The sequence below is a fragment of the Vanessa atalanta genome, chromosome 4 (assembly GCF_905147765.1).
Source record: "Vanessa atalanta chromosome 4, ilVanAtal1.2, whole genome shotgun sequence".
Taxonomy (NCBI): domain Eukaryota; kingdom Metazoa; phylum Arthropoda; class Insecta; order Lepidoptera; family Nymphalidae; genus Vanessa; species Vanessa atalanta.
This window is the reverse complement of record NC_061874.1, coordinates 9298799-9318864: the sequence shown is the minus strand read 5'-3', so window position 1 is coordinate 9318864 and position 20066 is coordinate 9298799. Positions and strand designations below refer to the sequence as shown.

General features: G+C 32.0%; 2 protein-coding genes across 4 annotated transcripts in view; both read right to left on the bottom strand.

Annotated features, from left to right (window-relative positions):
- Nucleotides 1–566: 566 nt before the first annotated feature.
- LOC125077827 lies at nucleotides 567–3630 on the bottom strand. The gene is made up of 3 exons (XM_047689912.1): nucleotides 2889–3630; nucleotides 2140–2326; nucleotides 567–964 (listed from the first exon to the last, which is right to left on the bottom strand). The coding sequence occupies exons 1-3, from the start codon at nucleotides 3322–3324 to the stop codon at nucleotides 619–621; spliced, it is 969 nt and encodes a 322-aa protein (XP_047545868.1). The 5' UTR covers nucleotides 3325–3630; the 3' UTR covers nucleotides 567–618.
- Nucleotides 3631–4341: 711 nt separating this feature from the next.
- Nucleotides 4342–20066, bottom strand: part of LOC125077824 (proton channel OtopLc-like) — a 54074-nt gene continuing 38349 nt past the window's right edge. For 2 of the 3 annotated variants that reach the window (XM_047689904.1, XM_047689903.1), the window contains 12 exons: nucleotides 11590–11774; nucleotides 11256–11479; nucleotides 10856–10939; nucleotides 10347–10461; nucleotides 10100–10260; nucleotides 9855–10020; nucleotides 9603–9773; nucleotides 8455–8671; nucleotides 7971–8255; nucleotides 7277–7514; nucleotides 6800–6967; nucleotides 4342–6296 (listed from right to left, as the gene is read on the bottom strand). In XM_047689904.1, coding sequence (XP_047545860.1) covers nucleotides 6156–6296; nucleotides 6800–6967; nucleotides 7277–7514; nucleotides 7971–8255; nucleotides 8455–8671; nucleotides 9603–9773; nucleotides 9855–10020; nucleotides 10100–10260; nucleotides 10347–10461; nucleotides 10856–10939; nucleotides 11256–11479; nucleotides 11590–11774 — 2155 coding nt within the window. In that variant the 3' untranslated portion in view covers nucleotides 4342–6155. The remainder of the gene's footprint in view (nucleotides 6297–6799; nucleotides 6968–7276; nucleotides 7515–7970; nucleotides 8256–8454; nucleotides 8672–9602; nucleotides 9774–9854; nucleotides 10021–10099; nucleotides 10261–10346; nucleotides 10462–10855; nucleotides 10940–11255; nucleotides 11480–11589; nucleotides 11775–20066) is intronic. The other variant, XM_047689905.1, reaches the window with a different exon arrangement.

Here is a 20066-nt window from a genome sequence, read left to right as displayed (position 1 = left end):
AATATTTATGAGTGAACTAAGTTCTGGTTTAAGACAATATTTAGTGTTCTTAAAAAAATCAAGATTTTTCATAGATAATTAAAATAAAACTAAGTACACATGAATACAAATCATCAGATTTTATCATTCAAATAGATGCAATATTGAAATAAATATAAATGGAATATTCATTTGACTTTTAAAGAAATCCTCTACGGTTTATATATTATTTATCATTGTGTAATCTTTAATAGAGTCACTGATTCTATATATTTCTTGAAATATTTTATAAATTATTGTTTAACTCTGAGTTGTTATAATCATTAATTTTATTACCGAATCTAATAAACAAAATATTCTATTTTTATTTAAATATCATCCTGTTTAAAAAAAACTAGATTATTTATGTAGCATTGATTCAACACTATTTAACAATTTAAAAAATGTCTATGCTCCTACTGGCTAGGGACATTTGCAACATGTTCTATGTCCTCCTGATTGTCTATTTCTTTAAAAAATTATGAACTTTATTCGTTTACTTTGGTTCTGTTCAGTTCGGTGAACATTATAAATGATTAATATTACTAGATGTTATTTCTTAACACAGGTATTCTTTGTACAAACACAGGCAACTTATAATTATAATATTGATTTGTTACCATTACTAGACCAATTAATTAAAGTATCAGACGGTCCATCCTCTATATCTAACAACAGATTATTCTTTGATTCATCCTTAGAACTATGCAAGACAATGTCTTCATCGTTAGTTTGAAGATTAACATACGAGAGAGATTTCTTCTTTTGTTCTAAGTCAAATATTTCCAAATCTTCATCCTCGTCTTCATCAGATTCCATTGTTAGTGGTATTCGAGATAGTTCAAGATTGTCTCTTCGGTCATCCGACTGGAGGACACCATATCTGAATTGATTAGCATCATTTGTATTGTGTGCATTGCCACTATCATATTTTTGATTCTTTTTCCTGTAATTTAAAAAATTTGAAACCCATTAATGATAACACATGATAGACTTATTACATAAGGAAATTCTCATGTTATATAGTATTTCCTTAATGGAATTTTATATTTTATTGGAATGGTTAGTAAGTAGTTTTAAGTATTTAGAGTGAAACTTATTAACCTATAACAGGTTAATATCCCTTTAAATCAGTATAGCAAGAGTACAAACAATCTTAAAAAGATCAATACATGTAATGTGTTAACTATTATTTATTCTTCAATATTTATTTATTTATTATTTATTTATCAAAATTACAAGTTATTTTCCTTATATAAAAATGGTGCAATAAGTACAACATTTGATTCATAGTTTGATTATGCAGTTTGCTTAACCAAAGCTACACTTATCACACATCAACCTTCTTGTACGTGCTATTAATCACACTCTGTATGAAAGTGGTCTATGGTCATATGTAAGACTGAGGGTATGAATTTACTTCATTTTCTTTGTATGAAAAATAATGACCATAATAAATGCACCTCTAACGTTTGACTACCAAATATACATATAGAAGATGCAGAAAATAGCATGCTTTTTAATAAAAAAGTGGTTCTTACTAATAAATCAATTTTATACTTAGAATAAGTCGGTAAAGGTAGCTAGTAATTACTAGTCTGTATAGGGCAGATAGCAGTATAATATAGAAGCTTAGTAGGCAACTTCTTAAATAATTGTCAGTTTTTGTTAAACAAATTTAAAACAATTAGTTGAATTGTTCTCAAATTTGGCATGCAGACAGCTAATAAACAAAATTTAGTAGCAAGAGACTTCCAAGATATATTTAATTTTAGAGAGAATTATACTAAAAGGATAATAAAATGTTGTGTCTCCTTATCTTCTCTGATACTGCTTATAAATAATGTAATAACAAGTATCTGATAGTAATATGTTTATCTATTTGAACTCTGACATTGTTATAATCTGAGTTGAATGGCAACTTTCATAACTTAACTAAAAGGATTTCTCAATTTTTTATAAGTATACAATATTGGTAATAATCTATGAAATCATTTACATAAAACTCATACAAGAAGCAACAGCACATGCAACAGAATATTTGATATTCTTAAAACATTTGGAAGCTATTTAGTTATCTTCTAAAAACAGCTGCATTAAAACAGTAATAAGTGAAAATACCTGTAAAATATGAAGTATGCAACAGCCAGGAGACTAAATCCACCAAAAACAATGAGACCTCTTTTAACAACACCAGGATTGTTAAGATCAAGACTACTCTCAGCTTCTGTAGATGTTACAGCTGTAGTTTTATTCGCAACAGTTGCATTTGTCTTTACAAGTGTCTCGTTTAACTTTGTGATATTACCTGAAATATTATTTATATTCTATGAGTAAAAAAATAGTTTTTTTTTATTAAAATATTAATATAGAATATTTAGTTAATGTGTGTGATATACACACACATACAGTTTTCACTATGCCAACTTTTAATCAGCACAGTTATTATGATTATAGCATAGCAACTATTGCTGTATAATATTTGTCTCAGATTGATAAATTTTGCCATAGATAAATCAGTATAATGGACCTTTCCAGTAGCTGATTGCAGATCATATAAGATTGTCATTTATTTTGAAGAATGAGTGACAACAAACAGGTCATATGATTAACCATCATACAGATTTTTTTTGGCAATAGTGGGTTTTTTACTAAAACTCAAAACACTCAATGTATAAGAATCGCTGTAAAATCAAAAAAGAATATTTTTTAATTTTAATTTTTGTATGTATACAAAAACTGTAGTATAATATGCTATAAGTGATAAAACCCAGCATGTATACTAAGTTCGGATATAATGCATAAATTTTGTTATAATGAATAATTAATCAATAATAAAACAATATTACATAAATTATTAATAAATTTACCTTTAGGACTGTCCAATACACTACTATTGCTCTGTATTTTTGTGTCAGCTTGAGCAGGTGATGGTGGCAAAGGATTAACATTTAATTTACCAATTCCACCTTCACTTAGTCCATCGTGTGGAGGTATACCCTCATTATTAGCTGCAATTTCCTTATTGGGGACATCATTTTGTGGTTGGGTATTAGATCCATCGACGTGCTGGGCTGCATCTATATTCACTGTAGATGATTTTGTATCAGGATTGTCATTAATTTGTTTTGGCAATGAATCGGCTTCTCGTTTACGAAATTGCATTACTTTTGCATTATACCGACTAGAAGGCCAATATCTATACACATTATCTAAATTGGCATCGCTGTTTGCTCTATTGTAAACATCTTCCGTTGTTTTAGCACACGTTAGGAAAAGGAACAATAGTCCAACTCGTATTTTCATATTAAATCGATTTTATGCTTCTACACATTCATCAATGAATCTTAATTGGAATAGTACAATGATGTTTCTATCATATTTGTTTAATTAATAATAATTTATCCTCCCATCAATTACGCACACTGCCCACAACCAATTCGAAACTAAGTAGCAATGACGAACCCTAATACTTGAGCAATATTGTTATAGGATACGTTAAGAAAGCAATTTGCACAAATATAAAATATTGAGCAAATATAAATACATATAAGTAATCGAAGCAAATTACGAAAACCGAAATATACAATGGCCTATGATTAATATTTAATTTCTGACAGCTGATATATGAAATCATAAATATCAGTTGTCAAATTAACATTGACATTTTGATATAGAAAAGACAAAAAAATAGTTCTCGAAGTTGCAATGCTTAATAATAATTTATATTAATATGCATCACATTTTTTTAAGTAACTCATATAATTAAAATATAAAATATTACTAAAAATATAATGAAACTGAATTTTACTTTTAAATCATTTAAAATGCGCAAAATAAATAGGGTTTTTGATGTTGTCCTGATTGTATAGGTAATTTATATAATATAGTAGTTCAATCAATAACCCTAATATGAGATGAAAGATATATGAATACTCTTTTTTCTTAATCTCTCACAGCATACATTTAGTAGATATTATTGTAATATGCTCAATAAACTTAATACTTAATTATTTTTGGATATCTATGATAAATCAGCAGACGTATTTAACAAGAACGCAATAGTAATTGTGATTTTAGGTAAGCTTTGCCTTTCTAATATCAAATAATAAAGTTTAAAGAGTATTAATACAAAATAAAAACTAAAGGCTTATTTGTTTTTATTTTTCACTCTTTGTTTGTCATAATATGTATAAATTACAATAAATATATTTTTTTTTAATTTATAATGTTCCATTAAAACACTGCCAACAGCAAATAAAATATAAAATAAAACTAACAATCACAGAAGTATTATTTAATTTATTCAAATAGACATTTATATTAATCATATATTTAAATATGTAGAGGATCCAAATTTTTAATTTTTGGTAAGTATCTATAACACTGACTGAGTATCCACTTAATAATTTTAAACCTAAAGATACAAACATCGGTACATTTTGTTCCAAACATTTAGGTACACAGTAAATATCACTACAAAATTGAACAAGTTAGAAATAGTATAGATTTATCAAAGACTTACTATTAAAATGTGGTTTAAATATTATATCGGCAGTGATAAAACAAGCCAAACACGCATACGTACCATAATACCGCCGAATGTTTCGAGATGCTAGGTATATTTAATCATAAAGTGATAGCGATCATCGCGTAATCCTTTATTTAGATAAAGTACTAGATTTTAAGAATTATTACGATCGTAAAGATTATACCATTCAAAACTCCGAACTACATTCACTCAAAATCTCACAATGTGAGCACACATCACCCCTGATTCTAGGATAAACCAGACAATTAAATCTTAAAGTTAATTACAAAATTAATAAATATATTATAAATAATTTTATATGACCTATTTATACAAAATCTGTAAAGTAGAAATGATATTGCGCATAACGCGTTCGTTAACTCCAATCTCCGAATAGGTATGTTTCTACCTACCATAATAAGTCAGCCTATAAAAATAGATTGCACATAAAGTTAGTTACGAAAATATTTGCAGTGAGATTTAACGCAAAGGAATCAAAAATTGTGATAATACACAAATTGACCAAACGAACTTTTCAAATTATATGCTTAGTTCTCTCAAGCTTCACATATAGACAACTTATATAATAGCTAAAAAGTTGTTACTTTATATAATAATAAATATTCCAAAACGCTAAATACATAATACGTTATACTTAAGAAGTGTGCGAAATAGTGATAAATGTTTTAGATCTTCTGGCCCCTTGCAATAAAATCAAATATCCAACATGTCAAGCAGTTTACTGCTAATAATTCACAATCTGATGTTTCTGTAACTTTAAGTACATTTAATAAGATATTCATTTCGGCACGTCAACTATATAATATTCGTATGTAATATAACCCTACTTCTCTATATCAAATAATTACGTAGCTCTAATAAATCTTTTGATACTTTTATATAATTATCTCTAATTTTTAAAAATACCCTAAGCTTCTCAAATATTGAAATTGTGGTAAATTATTTGTTTTACACTATTAATTCTGATAGTAAATTAAGGCGCCCCTAATTTCCTATTGCTTTCGTTAACCGAACTGACGATAAACCAATGAATGTAAAATATTGTCGAATTTTAAAAACGTCTTAAATTCTAAAACCATGGCACTCAAATTACTTCTAACAAAGGAGGGAACTCTTCACAACTGGTTATTAATTAAATTTTGATTATGAGCAATAGGTTAATACGTATTTGTCGAATTTATGCATTCTTTTTATTCAGTCTTCCACAAATTAAATGTAATGCAAAACTATTGTATTGCGGAATGTGATAAAGAATTAAAAAAAAAAAAAAAAAAACGTTTATTAACTGGGAGTCAAATAAATCTAGTTATAGTTTCTGTACTGACATATTGTGATTTACGACTCATTCCGGGAAAGCAATTAGGTACTTACTTATCTTGTTCTACTTCATAAAATGAGAGTCATTTCAATATTACTTCCTATTTACCTACCGACTATGAATATGGAATTACCTATCCAAACATGAAACTGTCATACCCAACCTAAGTTTAAAATTGCTGCCCCGGACCAGGACGAAATTTATTGTTCAACCTAGGGCGTTGAAAATGTTGGACTTTGTTTCTTAACGTCCTGCAGCTGATGTCGTTCACTCCAAGCGCGCTTTGTAGCTAGTCTTCCATATTTCAGCGAGAGTAACCGCTGAGTGGAAACGATGGAAGATGCAAAGCGGGAGTGTGAAACGTTGGACAAGAGACCAGGCGACGAATCCGTAGAAATCGAGTTGAACCTTGAATGTTTCAAAATGTGTGATTAAGAAAAATATTGAAATATATTATTTTAAAGCATTTATTTACACATGAAACGAAATAAATGACAAGATTTTTGTTACCATAACCTAAAGTATGTCCAAAGTTGCAGCGCTTTCTCTTAAAATAGGAATATATGATTGATTTTTATTGTATGAATTTTATCTGATGTATAGGCCATTGATTAATTGTAAAAGGAAACAAAATACAAAGATATATTGTAAATAATTGCATTAAAAACTGGTTAATTTTGACTATAAAACGTACATATAACCGTTTTATTGCCTCTATCAGTGTAAGGAATGCATCGGAATTTCATTTTCACGAGAAAATGCTACTATCATTCTATTGCCCATTCCACGCAGTCATGATTTACACAGAACCAATTTTTTGTTTTTAATTATTGAAGGCCTCAGATTGATTATCTTTCTCATATGCTTACTTATATTTTAAATGTTTACTGTATAAAGTATAAAATATTTACCGGGTTAGCGAGAACTTTCTGTGCTTCAAAAGTGTAGATCAGCCACATGGTGACATTGCAAATAAGCAGGAAAGTAACAGCTTGACGAGCTGGCTTGCTGCGTTCTTGTTCGGGAAGGTGAACCCGGCGACGAGAGACATCCGCAATAAATAATAGTTGCAGAACAACCTGTAAGAAAGATAGCATAGATTTACAGTAAATTAACGAATTAAATTTATGTATATATATCAGATAGCAGGACCAACTCATTTTTTGAAAGATGTCTTAATTATAGGAATGGCACATTCATAAACTTATAAAGCGTATCAAAATTAAAATTTTCCAATGTTTTTTAAAAACAATATACATATATTTTAAATTGTTACAGTTGCTTTTTTTTTGTTTTAAAAAAAAAGTTTATTAAAAATTTTTACTTTAGATTATTCAAATTTTTAAGTTTCCCGTGACAAGTAGTTTTTTTTTTAAATATTATATTACCTGAAGAACACTCAAGCATCCGGTAATCATGACAAGAAGATTGGGCTCGTGGGTGAAAGCGCCCATGCCGCCAGCAATGACACTAAATACAGCATACACGAAGAGTCCAAACGCCGAGACACGTAGAAGAATATCATTCAAGTCCGATTGCTCTTCTGAGCGGAACTTCAGTGATTGCACCCTGCGAAGAGGTTCGGTACAGGAGGAAGGATTTGAGCTCCATTTCATTTTTCTACCACTACATTATTATAGATTAACCAAAACCGGTAAACATGTAAGTTAAAATTTTTTAAAGAAAAATGTGTGTTTATTTTTAACAAAAACCGTTCGTGATCATTGTTATTAACAATTTATGAGAGTGCACGAAATGTGCCGGAAGTTTAATTGGAGCAATTAATATTAATTATGTAAAAGGATTTAAGGAATGTTACGGGAAGTTATGGAGTTAAGAACGGAAGGGAAAAAACAAAAATGATAAATGAACACAATAAACAAATAAATTAAACACAAACAAAAGGAGAATAAAAAAAAAGTAAAACACTGCTTCTAAATGTCTGTGTTAAAACCAAATTACCTACTCTAATATTAACACTGAGAATATGTTAAGCAAAACCCTTTAAATTACTGTGATTCACGTTACAACAAAATTTTACAAAAACATATATTTAGATGATAAAATAAATGATTGTCTTACCGAATAAATCCAATAAGTATAGCAAAAATTGACAGCACCATCAGCGCACAATGGGAAACATCTGCTAAATAAATCGATAAACGCTTCAACTCTTGATGTCTTATCAGGACGAAGAAGAGAATCAAGCAGATGAGAGAAGCAACCAGGAGCAGGAGGCCACAGAAGAGTCCCTTCGATGCACCAGCGCAGTCAACACGATTGCCACGCTGAGCCGCCGCTAACGCTGCTGCCCTGCGGGACAGAACAGCCTCCAGACGTCTTTCCAGATCTTCATCGCTGGCCACGCTGTAACCAAACACGTACGCACACGTCATTAACGTATGCGATGGTTTTGGTGTTAGTGCTACTAGTGGTGTACTAATCGTGCAAAGGTGTGAATGATTTTTTTTTCAGTAAAAACCTGGATAAATTGCATATATCTAAAAATAATCTAAGCTATTGGTTATACGGAGAGAAATGATAAAGTTAATTTTTGTAAACTTACCTGGGATATCGTCCAATATGTTTCCACATAACATAAATTACAGCAGCCCCAATCAGAGAATATTCGATGATAAATGGATATAGATAAGGAGCTGAATCCGAAACAATGGTCCCCATGATTGGGTTTCGTCCGCATACTGTACTATTATCGATGTTGGCTATTAAAGCAGCAGGATTCAGATTGTCGAATGATTCAAAGATTTCTGTAGCGTTGTTGGCTACAAACATAAATTAATATTTAATTCAGTTTTAAGCAAGATAAGCAGTAATAAAAAATAAATAAAACGATATATAAAGTAAAAATAAAAGTCTCCAAAAATAACGTAAGTTTAATCGGAATATTTTATAATAATTATATTATGGACACTGACAACTCATATAGCAGCGAAAAATTGATATTATAATAGATTTTCAATGGATTTACGTTATAAATGGCTTTATTTTAATAACCAAAAATACTTTTTTTGCTCATTTTGTGCAATTGAAACTAAACACCAACATGCTAACACTTGTGTACAATGTATAATTGATTAAAAATAAAAACAGGTGCACCTAGACCTACTCGAGAAAAAAATAAACGCAAACTATAATCTCTATGGCGGGGAACCAAAAACGAAGATGGAAGACACTCCGTCGACAAACCTGGTGAATGTGGTGGTTCATCGACACGGTACGTTTCGATACTATTCCCCCACTCATCTCTAACTGATGGTAACGATCCAGAAGTGCTTGACATCAGTAAGGTAGACATAGTGCTTACAATAGGTTTCATGGTAGAGGAATAAAGCCATTGGAAAACTTCCAACATGGCAGTTTGTGATTGTGTCACTTTATCAGCCCCTACAGTTATCGGTGCTGCAGTGGAAGTCGTTGTAAAGGGGTTATCATTTGGCCATGAATCTTTAAAGTCCCGACCATAAGCTATTCCGGTGTCGTACCCTAAAGTGGTCTTTATTGTGTCAATTATTTTTGATTTAGGATTGGAACCACCACCCATGTTATAATATGATGAAGTAGTAGTCGCTGAAAAGTTAGTCCAATGCTCATTTTAATAACATACATGCAGTTAAATGAAGGGTTTAATTATGTTATTAGGAAGTTATGCAGTATCTAACAAATAAGAATGGATAAATATAATCCGAAACTTACTCGTAGTGGGAGTCGTTGTAGGAATAGAGGTTGTAACAGAGATTGCATTTAAAATCTGTTCTCCGGTAGATTTCGCAATAGTAGTTGCAGTTGAAGCAATCGTAGTCGCAGCGGTAGTAACGGCGCCGAAAACTTTACCAGAATGTCTCAACGTATGTTTTCGGATAACTTCTTGAAATTATTAATTTATTAGGTATTTTATTGTTTGAAATTACATCTTAAATGAGGTGATACTTCAAAATAAAAACTTACTTCCCAGTACGCCTTCTCCAGGAACACCCTGAGGGTTCTTTACGTGATAATCAGTAATTTCCTTTAGTGATTCCAGGACTAGAGTTCTTATCCAGACACATATATTAGTAGCCACAACATGCATCAAACCGAATCTTGCTATAACTTTGAATCGATGTATATTTAACTAAAATAAGAAGAATAAAGCATTCATATTTTTTTCCTTACAAATGTATAACATAGAAATAAATATGGTAAGTACTCACTCTTGAATTCATGAATATAAAATACATTTGCATGAAAGTAAACACCATTTGAAGAACTGGATTAACACCTTTCAAAATCAAATAGCAAGGCGACTCCAAGGGTAATTCGAAGAACGTCCCAAACTCCAAGCCGTTATATATCATTGTTCCTAGGCCAAAAGCTGTAAACACAAAATATAAATGTTCAGAATTTTTGTAAGCATAAATCTGAAAGAAATGTCTATAACGTCATAGTAGTTCTATTTACCAATAGCGCCGATTCTTAGGAAGAAGCTACCATGGCTATGTTCGTTCTGAGAAGTTTTCCGACGGCGCATAGGTCGGGACACGGGTCCTGCTTCCAACTCAACGACATCTTGTTGCTGCAGAAGGATTCAAAAGGGATTTAAAAAAAATATTTTATCATCCATTCTTGAAATATTTATAAACCACTATAACACAACGTATCGTATATAAAAAAGAATTATATAAACTTGCAATGGTATCTGCAGGTTTATTAGTGAATGAAGAAAAAAAATGTTATTATTATATAATAAAATAAATAAGTTGGGGTACATTCAACACAGTAGCATAACGCGTTTTTAACGATTTATGAAAACAATCTACTACTTGATAAAGCAAAAACAGTGTAATAGCCGAGTAAATAAGCATTGTACATTTTCGCAATCACACACGATAGAACAACAGCACATCCAAAGCTTTCCGTGATAATACAATACGCATATGATAAAGCAGGATCTTCTAGATATACCTCACCTGTTCTGAGGCATATAATTGCGCCATTTGTATTTGCAATTGTTGTTGTCGTACTTTATCACGCATCTTACGGGGATACACCTCCTGCCCAAATGATATGGAAAAAACAAAAAGTAGGCGGCATAAACAAAAAGGGGATTCATGCGCCAGTCACGTCCTAACGAAGCATTTACAAAAATCAGGGTTGAGTGAAAAGCTTATAAATAAATTTGCGATAGAGTGCTAAAGGATCACAAAAATTAAAAAATCACATAATAAAAAAATTATACGTGAAGATATTATATGTTAACTAACACAGAACAACACAATGAAGTGACCATGTGATACGATAACTGTGTTATAAACATTTTATTGGATGTGCTGATGATGTGCGATAGATGATTGAATACATTACACGAACCTGGAACTGGCTATGTTTTTTGCTCTCTTTGGCTGTCTTGTCCTTTCCACTGTCTTCTTTCTTATCTTTGTCCTTATTTTTTCCATCTTTCTTGCCATCTTTCTTTCCATCCTTTCCTTCTTTACCTTCTTTGTCTTTAGTCTTCTTTTCTTTTTCTTTCTTTTGTTTCTTCTCTTTAGGTGGAGGTTTTGGTTTCGGAGGGCTACCGTTGCAGCATGCACTTTCTGGTAATATTTTAACATGGTTACTTTTAACAAATATGATGAAATTTGTTTTATTTAATAAGTAAAATAAGTACAAAAATAACAATATAATTATGTAAAAAAATGCTGACCTTGTAGTAAGAAGCAGAACACGTACAGCAAAAACAATATGCTCATGCCATACAAGTAGGTGAAAAATCCCTCGTAGTAGTAAAGAGGGAGATTGTGAGTGATTACATCGCTGATGACGTAAGCAATACACACGACTACCAGAAGCTTCGCGTAGATGAAACTCGAGATAATAAACAGCGAAGTTCTGCAAAAAAAAAATATTTTTAAAAATTGTTGCCATGAAAGTCAATGAGAAATAACAATGACTCCAAATCAGAACAAATAGTGAGTTTTTACTGATAAAGATATTTTATAATAAGGTAATATCTTAACTTAAATATATAATCAGTTCCGTTGAAAGCGTTTTCTTTTTTAACATAATGCTACATTATAACCACGTAACAACATTGTTACAGCTACGTTATTTATATTTTAAAATCTAAACTAAAGATTAAACAACAATTAGTAGTAAAGACATTTAAAAATATATGTTTAAATTACATTACCCTAAGCCTTTTATATACTTTAAAAAAGAGAAATGATATAAAAAACTGGCCCTACATTAAGCATTTCTTCATACAAACTCTTGTTAATATAATTTATAAATATTGTTCTATTCACTGATATACGATGAGCTTTAAAAACTTGCTTTATTCGTAGAATAATAAAATAAGCTTTTAAATACTGCATAATTTGTAAAAATCCAGGTTAAGTTAGGCCACTATTCATTCCCGCCGCGTATTAGCATTCTGGGTCATGGACAAAAGAAGGTGAAAAGGTAGAGCATGAAATGGAGATAAATCCGCGGATGAAATCAACTTTTCAAATATACACGAAATGAAAAATTAATTTCATAAAAAAAAATTACAATGAATTTATTATTGAGATATGTATATCTTATAAGTTACGTACTTATACATAAAAATATACAATAAAAATGTGTATGTAAATCTGTACTAGTGTATAGACATCGTTTTTTTTAAACTTATTTATAAATTATCTAAAAATGATATGAAATAGGATAACAATATATACTGTTCGAGACATACTTCTTCGACGGCTTCGGCTGAACGCACTTCAGCTCCATCTCTTTGTTAGCGGTATTATGCTTCTCAGCAATTGCTATATCGCTGCCCTGTTGCCGGTGCTGGCCGACCGGCAGCGTAGCCATGTTGTCTACCGCCTCTAGTTCCACCGTCGCTACCTTCACTTCAGCCTCCATGGGCTGATGCTTATCTTTCCCCATCGCACTTCACTTAAACCGGGACACTACACAATATGATGGACATATCACGGGGTACTGGGTTAAGGATAAGGAACGGGTCAAGAAGGGCTTACGAGGAGCCTTTACTGAGCAAAACGACTCCGGAAGTTTGAAGGTGCGGCTTTGCTCTGTACCCGCGGGTCGAGTGCGCCGAGAGTTGCGCAGAAATGGATGCTGCGCGTAAGACTCCCAATCCAGGGCCGGCAATCAACGCCCCTATGTTGTAAATTGTACTAATGGCATGAGGGTTTTTGTAGTTCAACGATAGGGTAGTTATTAGGAGGGTCGCTTAAACAATGCATCGAGTGCTTGCTAAAGGTTATTTTGTGAGGAACGTGTTAGACTAAATCAAAAAGTGCAATGCTGCACAAAATCATTCATATTTATATTATTGATTGTAGCTCCCAGCTTAAAATCTTTATATTAATATTTTTATTATTCTGCTTCATTACTGCATATTATAAAAATGTAAGATTTGTATACTTAGAAATTGACAGCCCTAATATGGCGGCACGCGGTCGATAGAGGCGCGTCTCTCCCAGAAGCTTTGGGAAGCTGCGCGACCCACTGACCCGGCCTTTCGTTTGAAAACACCCATCAAAATTACCTTCAGTCTTAAATCAGCAACTGTCTACTGCGGTTGTGCCAACCCTAGCACCCCATAAAATTTATACACATGAAGGTTGAATGTCCGACTATTATAAGTCACATAATAGCTGTCTCGAAGGATGAAAGCGACGCGCATGCTCGATCTCGATTGAATAGTGACCGTAACAGGTCGCTGAACCCTATTGCAAGCAAAACACTACGTAATACTTACTCACCCACTTCAAATAATAGAGGTCAAGCGCTAAAAAGGACAAGCATTTGCATGTAAATGACGTCCGCTTAAAGATACTTTTACACTATCAGAATATATTATTGAAATGGCTTGAATACACACATATAATCCTTTATTGGCTTGCAATGTAGCCGATAATAGCTTAATTTATAAAAATTAAACCATTGCTTGATGACTATGGCAAGGGTCGTTTGCTACTTCTACTATAATGAGTTAATGGTGCCATAAAGCGCATAATAACGGAATAGGCGAAATAAGCTAAATTATTAAGAAAGGCTCCACTCAATCATTATCTTTTTTTTCCAATAATTCTATTGAATTCTCCTCGATCACAACGAGTGTACAAGTATTATTAAAAAACCTCTAGGTAAGCACTTTTCTCGCGAGCATCCAGCTAACGCGTGCACATGGTATACTACGCCTTTCAATTTTTTTTTTTAATCCAAATATTTCGAAGGAAAAGTCCGCAATTCATTGATAATACACCGCCGATAAAATATATGAAGGAACTGTTCTCCGCCTCTCCATCGACGTAATCTATATGCCTATAATCTAGGTCCCAAGCTACTTCAATGTCAAATTTCTTTACGACCGTTTTACTGGTTTAGTCATGATGAGGCAGCAAAGAGGCAGACGAGGAGTCACCATTTCATTTATAATAATAAATCTCATAGTATGAATATAATCTTATTAATTATTAGTTTCTTATTATTTCGTAATTTTCAAATAGATTAAAATTAGCTTAAAGTCATTACTCTAGTTGCAAAACCTACATGCTTTGTTTCAAGAGAACATTAATTTAATTAGCAGCATACCCTACTTGACACTCTATACGTTAAAATCGTCACACGCATTCTAAGTAGAAACCTTGCGAAATCGTTCTCGATTTAAATCACTTGTATTTATTTCTAAGCTAATAAGCTAATTTGAAAATAGAACGGAAAGAACAACGACAAATTATATCCACGAGAATGTAATTATTTATTAATTCTATATTTATTATTAATTAAATTAGTCAAATAAAGAATATAATTATTTTAGTGCGTTCTAAATGTAACAATATATCGATAAATTTTATTTATTTCATAATTTACGATGATTATATCATAACACTTCATATTATCTCTTTGAACTTTATAATGTAAATATTATATAGTTTTATATTGATGTTTAATTATGATTATGAAAGATGTTGGACATATGCCATCGAAGATCTATTTTCATCGACTCTTCGGCTAATTAGTTCGATATAATTACATCACCTTCTAAATTCAAAAAGTTCATGGTTAAGGTTTTGGATTGATATATTGAATTTGTTTCATTGTTTGTATGGAACATTTAAATCAACATTTACCTTTTTCAAGTGGGCTCTTACAAGTCCTATTGATCGTCTAATTTTTAATGTAGATTCTACAAAAAAAAAACTAGCAAGAAACTTAGTAGCCACTGCTTTCCACTCGATGTGAGTATGGTAATATAATACAATATATTTTGTACTTAATACATAACGTTATAAATTAGATTGAAGGATTTGAATAATTCGTTAAGAATTATAAGTGAATTGAGTTATATGAAATATAAGAATTCAATGAGGAGCATACAATACAATTGCATTCATGCTTCAGGCTGTTAATCGTAAAATCTAGACACGCGGTAGCGTGTCAGCCAAGTTCTAGTAACAGAACTGGCTAGTAGCACCGTGTGTAATATTACACGAACCATTTGGAGCCACTTTTGACCTCCTCATAACTCAAAAACTATTTGACATAGATGTGTCAAATTTGGCTCATATATTGAGACTCGCGAGATACATATGTGTTCCAAATTTCATAAACGCATCTCAAATGGTTATTTAGATATTAACGTCTAAAAATCGTCATTTTTATCACTGACTGACCTATAGATCAAAACTATATCCTACTTCCAGGTGACCTAGAAAGTTCAAATTTGGCATGCAGGTAGATAATTAGGCCAATATAAAGGAAAAAATCTGAAACTGGCAATTTTTTATCATTTTATTATAATTTTTCATTTTATTGGGTCTATAGGAACACTTATATACTTAGTTCCTGTAATAACTGTAATAATAAAAAAATTATGTAAGAACCAGCAATCAAAACTTATGACAGCCGGTCTTCATGTGGATTTTAAGGTCTTCACGTGAATATATAACAAGTTGAATACCACCCTTAAGTTTTTTAAATCCAAATATTTCCGTTTTAGTACTTATGAGTATAGCCGATTTTCGTATTTATTACGTTATTAACTAGCATTTAGCGCACATCAATGGTGCCAAATAATTATACTTAAAAAATAATAATAATAGGCATTTCGGTACACGGCGCGCGACGCGACGCCGGAGCAGCGGGTTAGGAGCGTTGCGATTAAACCTTACCGCGGACGTGTCTGAGCGAGTGGCAACCGCGCTCATAAGAATTATTTCAATACCTTCCGATGGAAACTGCCTAGTCTATTCGACTGCATATTTTTTGTTTGAGTATACTAGTATACAACAATAAAATAGGTTTCGTGAGATTGTAGTAGAGTATGTATATCGTAACTGGAATGATTTAAGTTTGTACTCTAGCGCTACAAACGGGGATCCTTATTGCTTGGAAGAACAGTATCGAGCAAGCATGCTGATGTCAGCAAAGGACTGATGAATGGGTCCAATGGAAAAATAGAGAAGGTACATTGGGGACGTCGATAACAGCAATAGCGCATGTAAAATAACAATTCAATTTAAACATAATTTAATTTGCGAACTAGAAGTCAAAACCAAGTTACAGATATTAAGTAATGTACATATATGTTCAAAGGAAATAATTCTCTATTTGCTTAGCATATTCTACTATTATACACAAATTACAAGGCCTTCGCCTTGACGGTGCTCTTTTCGACATAGGCTCCTCTATATTAAGTAAAGAGCAGGCTTACGTTGGCCTCTCTAGAGTTAAAACCTTAGATGGAATACATCTTATCAATTTAGGTCCAATTCAAATCAAGACACAAGAGAGCTCTATTGTAGAGTACAACCGTCTGCGCACGTTATACCACCCCTACTTGGCCAAATTAAGTATAAACAGAAAACGCGTAAAAAAAAATCCGGACACTGAATGGACAATTCACTCGAACATTTCAGAGGTACCTACAAGAAAAATAAGAACGTATCAAAAAAAAGACAATTATGCCCCGTAAACGTAGGAAAATAGAATAGCTTAACAAAAACCATTTGGTATTAATTTTGTTATTAATAAGTACCTATTAATAATTTATATACAAAAAGTAGTGATATCCCATCAAAAACATAAATGTAAAAATGAGAGCCAAGTTAAATATTATGATATATACCTTGGTTGTTAACTTCAACGACAAAAGAAGTGAGATCTAAATTTTTGCCAAGTTAAATAGCCCTTCTGAAATGTATTTATAACTACATAAAATAGCATTTCTTCTTATAACTTGGGATAATATATTGTTGCCTAAGGTCTGACTTGGCTAGTTCTCATATAAGAATTATATTATAGCCTTCGTAAGTTCTAAGCCTTTACAAATGAATTATAAACACAAATTAAGCACGCAAATATTCAATGGTACTTGTCTAGATATGAACTCGCAATATCTGGTTAAGATTCATGTTTTCTAGTGAATGGACCATCGCAGCTCTTAATGTACGTATATACTAACTAAGCAATACTGAGCTGTCCTCCATTCTTCTTAGATGTTCTGAGTTATAATTTGTTATTATAAACACAAACTACAAGTTGTGTTTATAAACATATAAGAACTAGCCAAGTCAGACCTTAGGCAACAATATATTATCCCAAGTTATAAGAAGAAATGCTATTTTATGTAGTTATAAATACATTTCAGAAGGGCTATTTAACTTGGCAAAAATTTAGATCTCACTTCTTTTGTCGTTGAAGTTAACAACCAAGGTATATATCATAATATTTAACTTGGCTCTCATTTTTACATTTATGTTTTTGATGGGATACAAATTACTTTTTTTATCTGCGAAGAAACGTCTATGTTACGTTACATAATACAGCACAATACACACGTTTTATAATATAATTTATATTGCTGTTTTATCTGTGTTGCTCGTGTTAGCGTATTCATTCTTTTAAATTCAATTTATTACTCGCAAAAGCTCTTAGTACATTCCTTTAATGTAACGTCATTTGACTACAAACCTAGTTAGAAATAATACACAGTAACACAAAATTCTAAATATCGAATATTATTAATCGCACCTTCCAGGCTTAATAATTAATTCAACACTTGATAAATATTCCAATTACGTTCCAATAGTTCGTTGTAGTAATTTTAATTACCAACGTTTAATCCGCCAATGACATAATACAAAACTTTGTCGGTGACCGCATACAATATATCATTACAATATTTTATGGCTGTCTGAAAAGGCAAGCGGAACGGAATTAAGCATCTCACGTACTCTTTGCTTCTCATTTGGTTCCACTTTTTGCCGCGACGTGTCTTACTTGGGAATGGTTGTGTTTTCGAATGTGAATCAGAATCTGATATTATATCTGTGGAAGTTTTTAAAATCGTTCATTACAATGGCGACCATTTTATTGAATCGATAAGAATAAAATAATTATTCTGTGACACGTTTGTGTTTATAATTCATCTTGTGTTCGGTTGTGAAAGAAAACATTCGAACACACCTGCATGTGGCGGCTAAAAATCTTGCACGTATATCCACCAAACCGCATTAGAGCAGAGTAGTGGAGTAACCTCCAATTCTTCTACCCAAATAAAGAAAGTGGGATTTAGCTCAACAGTGGGACATTTCAGAATGTTGCTTTACTTTATAGTGAAACAGGAACACTACTTTCAGGCAAAACGAGCAATTAGTATTTCTAGTATTTCTAGTTAGAAGACACAAATGTGCAAAAGACATCATATAAATGGTTCAATTTGCATGTTATATGTCGCAGAGCTAAGTTGGCAAAAATACTACATACGAGATACAAGAGCCGAGATGGCTCAGTGACTGAAACACTTAAATCATAACCATAGATTGCGGGTTCTGAGTTATACCTAAGAAGTAAATACATATGTATAGCTATATTTCTGTCATCTCAAAATTAATGTAAATCCCATATATACAAGCTCTTAGCATTAACCAATGTCCTAAGTGATATGTCACTAGCAATAAACAACGACTGAAAGTTTGAACGATAAACATTTATCCGTGCCATAAATAACTATGGATGAATACATACTATTAATAAAACATGAGAAATGATGACGTGATTATGAAATATGTATGTGTTCCGGTGGTTAAGGTATTTTATAAGTTACAGAATAATATAGTTTCTTGGTGGTAGGGCTTTGTGCAAACCCGTCTGGGTAGGTACCGCCCGCTCATCAGATATTCTGCCGCCAAGCAGCAATACTTGTTGTGTTGAAAGGTGAGTGAGCCAGTGCAACTACAGGACACGACATCTTAGTTCCCAAGGTTGGTGTCGCATTGGAGATGTATGGGATGGTTAATATTTCTAACAGCGCCAATGTCTATGGGCGGTGGTGACCACTTAACGTAAGGTGGCCCATTTGCCGGTTCGCCTACGTATTACAAATATATATATAATACGCTTACAATACCGAAATTTCATTCGATATACATATCTATAACATGCATTTATATACTGTTTGTTAAATAAATAACAGTTACAAATAAATTCTCAAATTGAACTTACAACTACAACTTACTTATCGTATATACACACATTTTCCTAAACGCACACATTCATAGATAGCTACCAAGACATAGAAAAAGTTTCTGACATAATTATCTTTTAAAAATTAACTAGCGACTTAAATTGTATTAAACGAACCTGTAGTTTACTAGTCTCTAATTATAGCAATGTTGATTCCTCTTTTATAAATAAAATTTTCAAAATTACAAAAATTGTAATTATGTTACGGAGTTTAATTCATCTGATTATATCCAATCAACTTTATTCCTTTACAATTAAGTTCAATTTATAATACCGCACGTGTCCCTTTGATGTATGCATGGAGGACCGTATACACTATTGTCCGTCCATGCAATGTGGAAGTGCTTTGATTACAGCTTCCTCCCCTCTATTTATTTTTAAATAGTCTATTGAGTTTTTTGTGACGGCCTGTATATGTCCCCTATGATTTAATAGGTCAATTGGTGATTTGCTTGACCATCGCTTCATAACTTTTTAAATTATATCGTTACGACTAATCCGAATGATATTCAATAAAGCTTTATAATAACAAGATTGGCAAAAAGTTTGCAATAGAACTAAATCTAGTTGTATAAAGAGTCTATTTTTTATTGTGCAATTCATTTTTTTTTCCTACACGTTTCTCCCACGTGAAGTGGGGGG

What these genes read in the sequence shown, in the direction of transcription:
- LOC125077827 (XM_047689912.1), bottom strand. Translation starts at nt 3,324, where the DNA reads ATGAAAATACGAGTTGGACTATTGTTCCTTTTCCTAACGTGTGCTAAA. An exon ending in TGTATTGGACAGTCCTAAAG is followed by an intron (nt 2,327 to 2,888) that starts GTAAATTTATTA and finishes ATAATATTTCAG; the next exon opens with GTAATATCACAAAGTTAAAC. An exon ending in GCATACTTCATATTTTACAG is followed by an intron (nt 965 to 2,139) that starts GTATTTTCACTT and finishes TTTAAATTACAG; the next exon opens with GAAAAAGAATCAAAAATATG.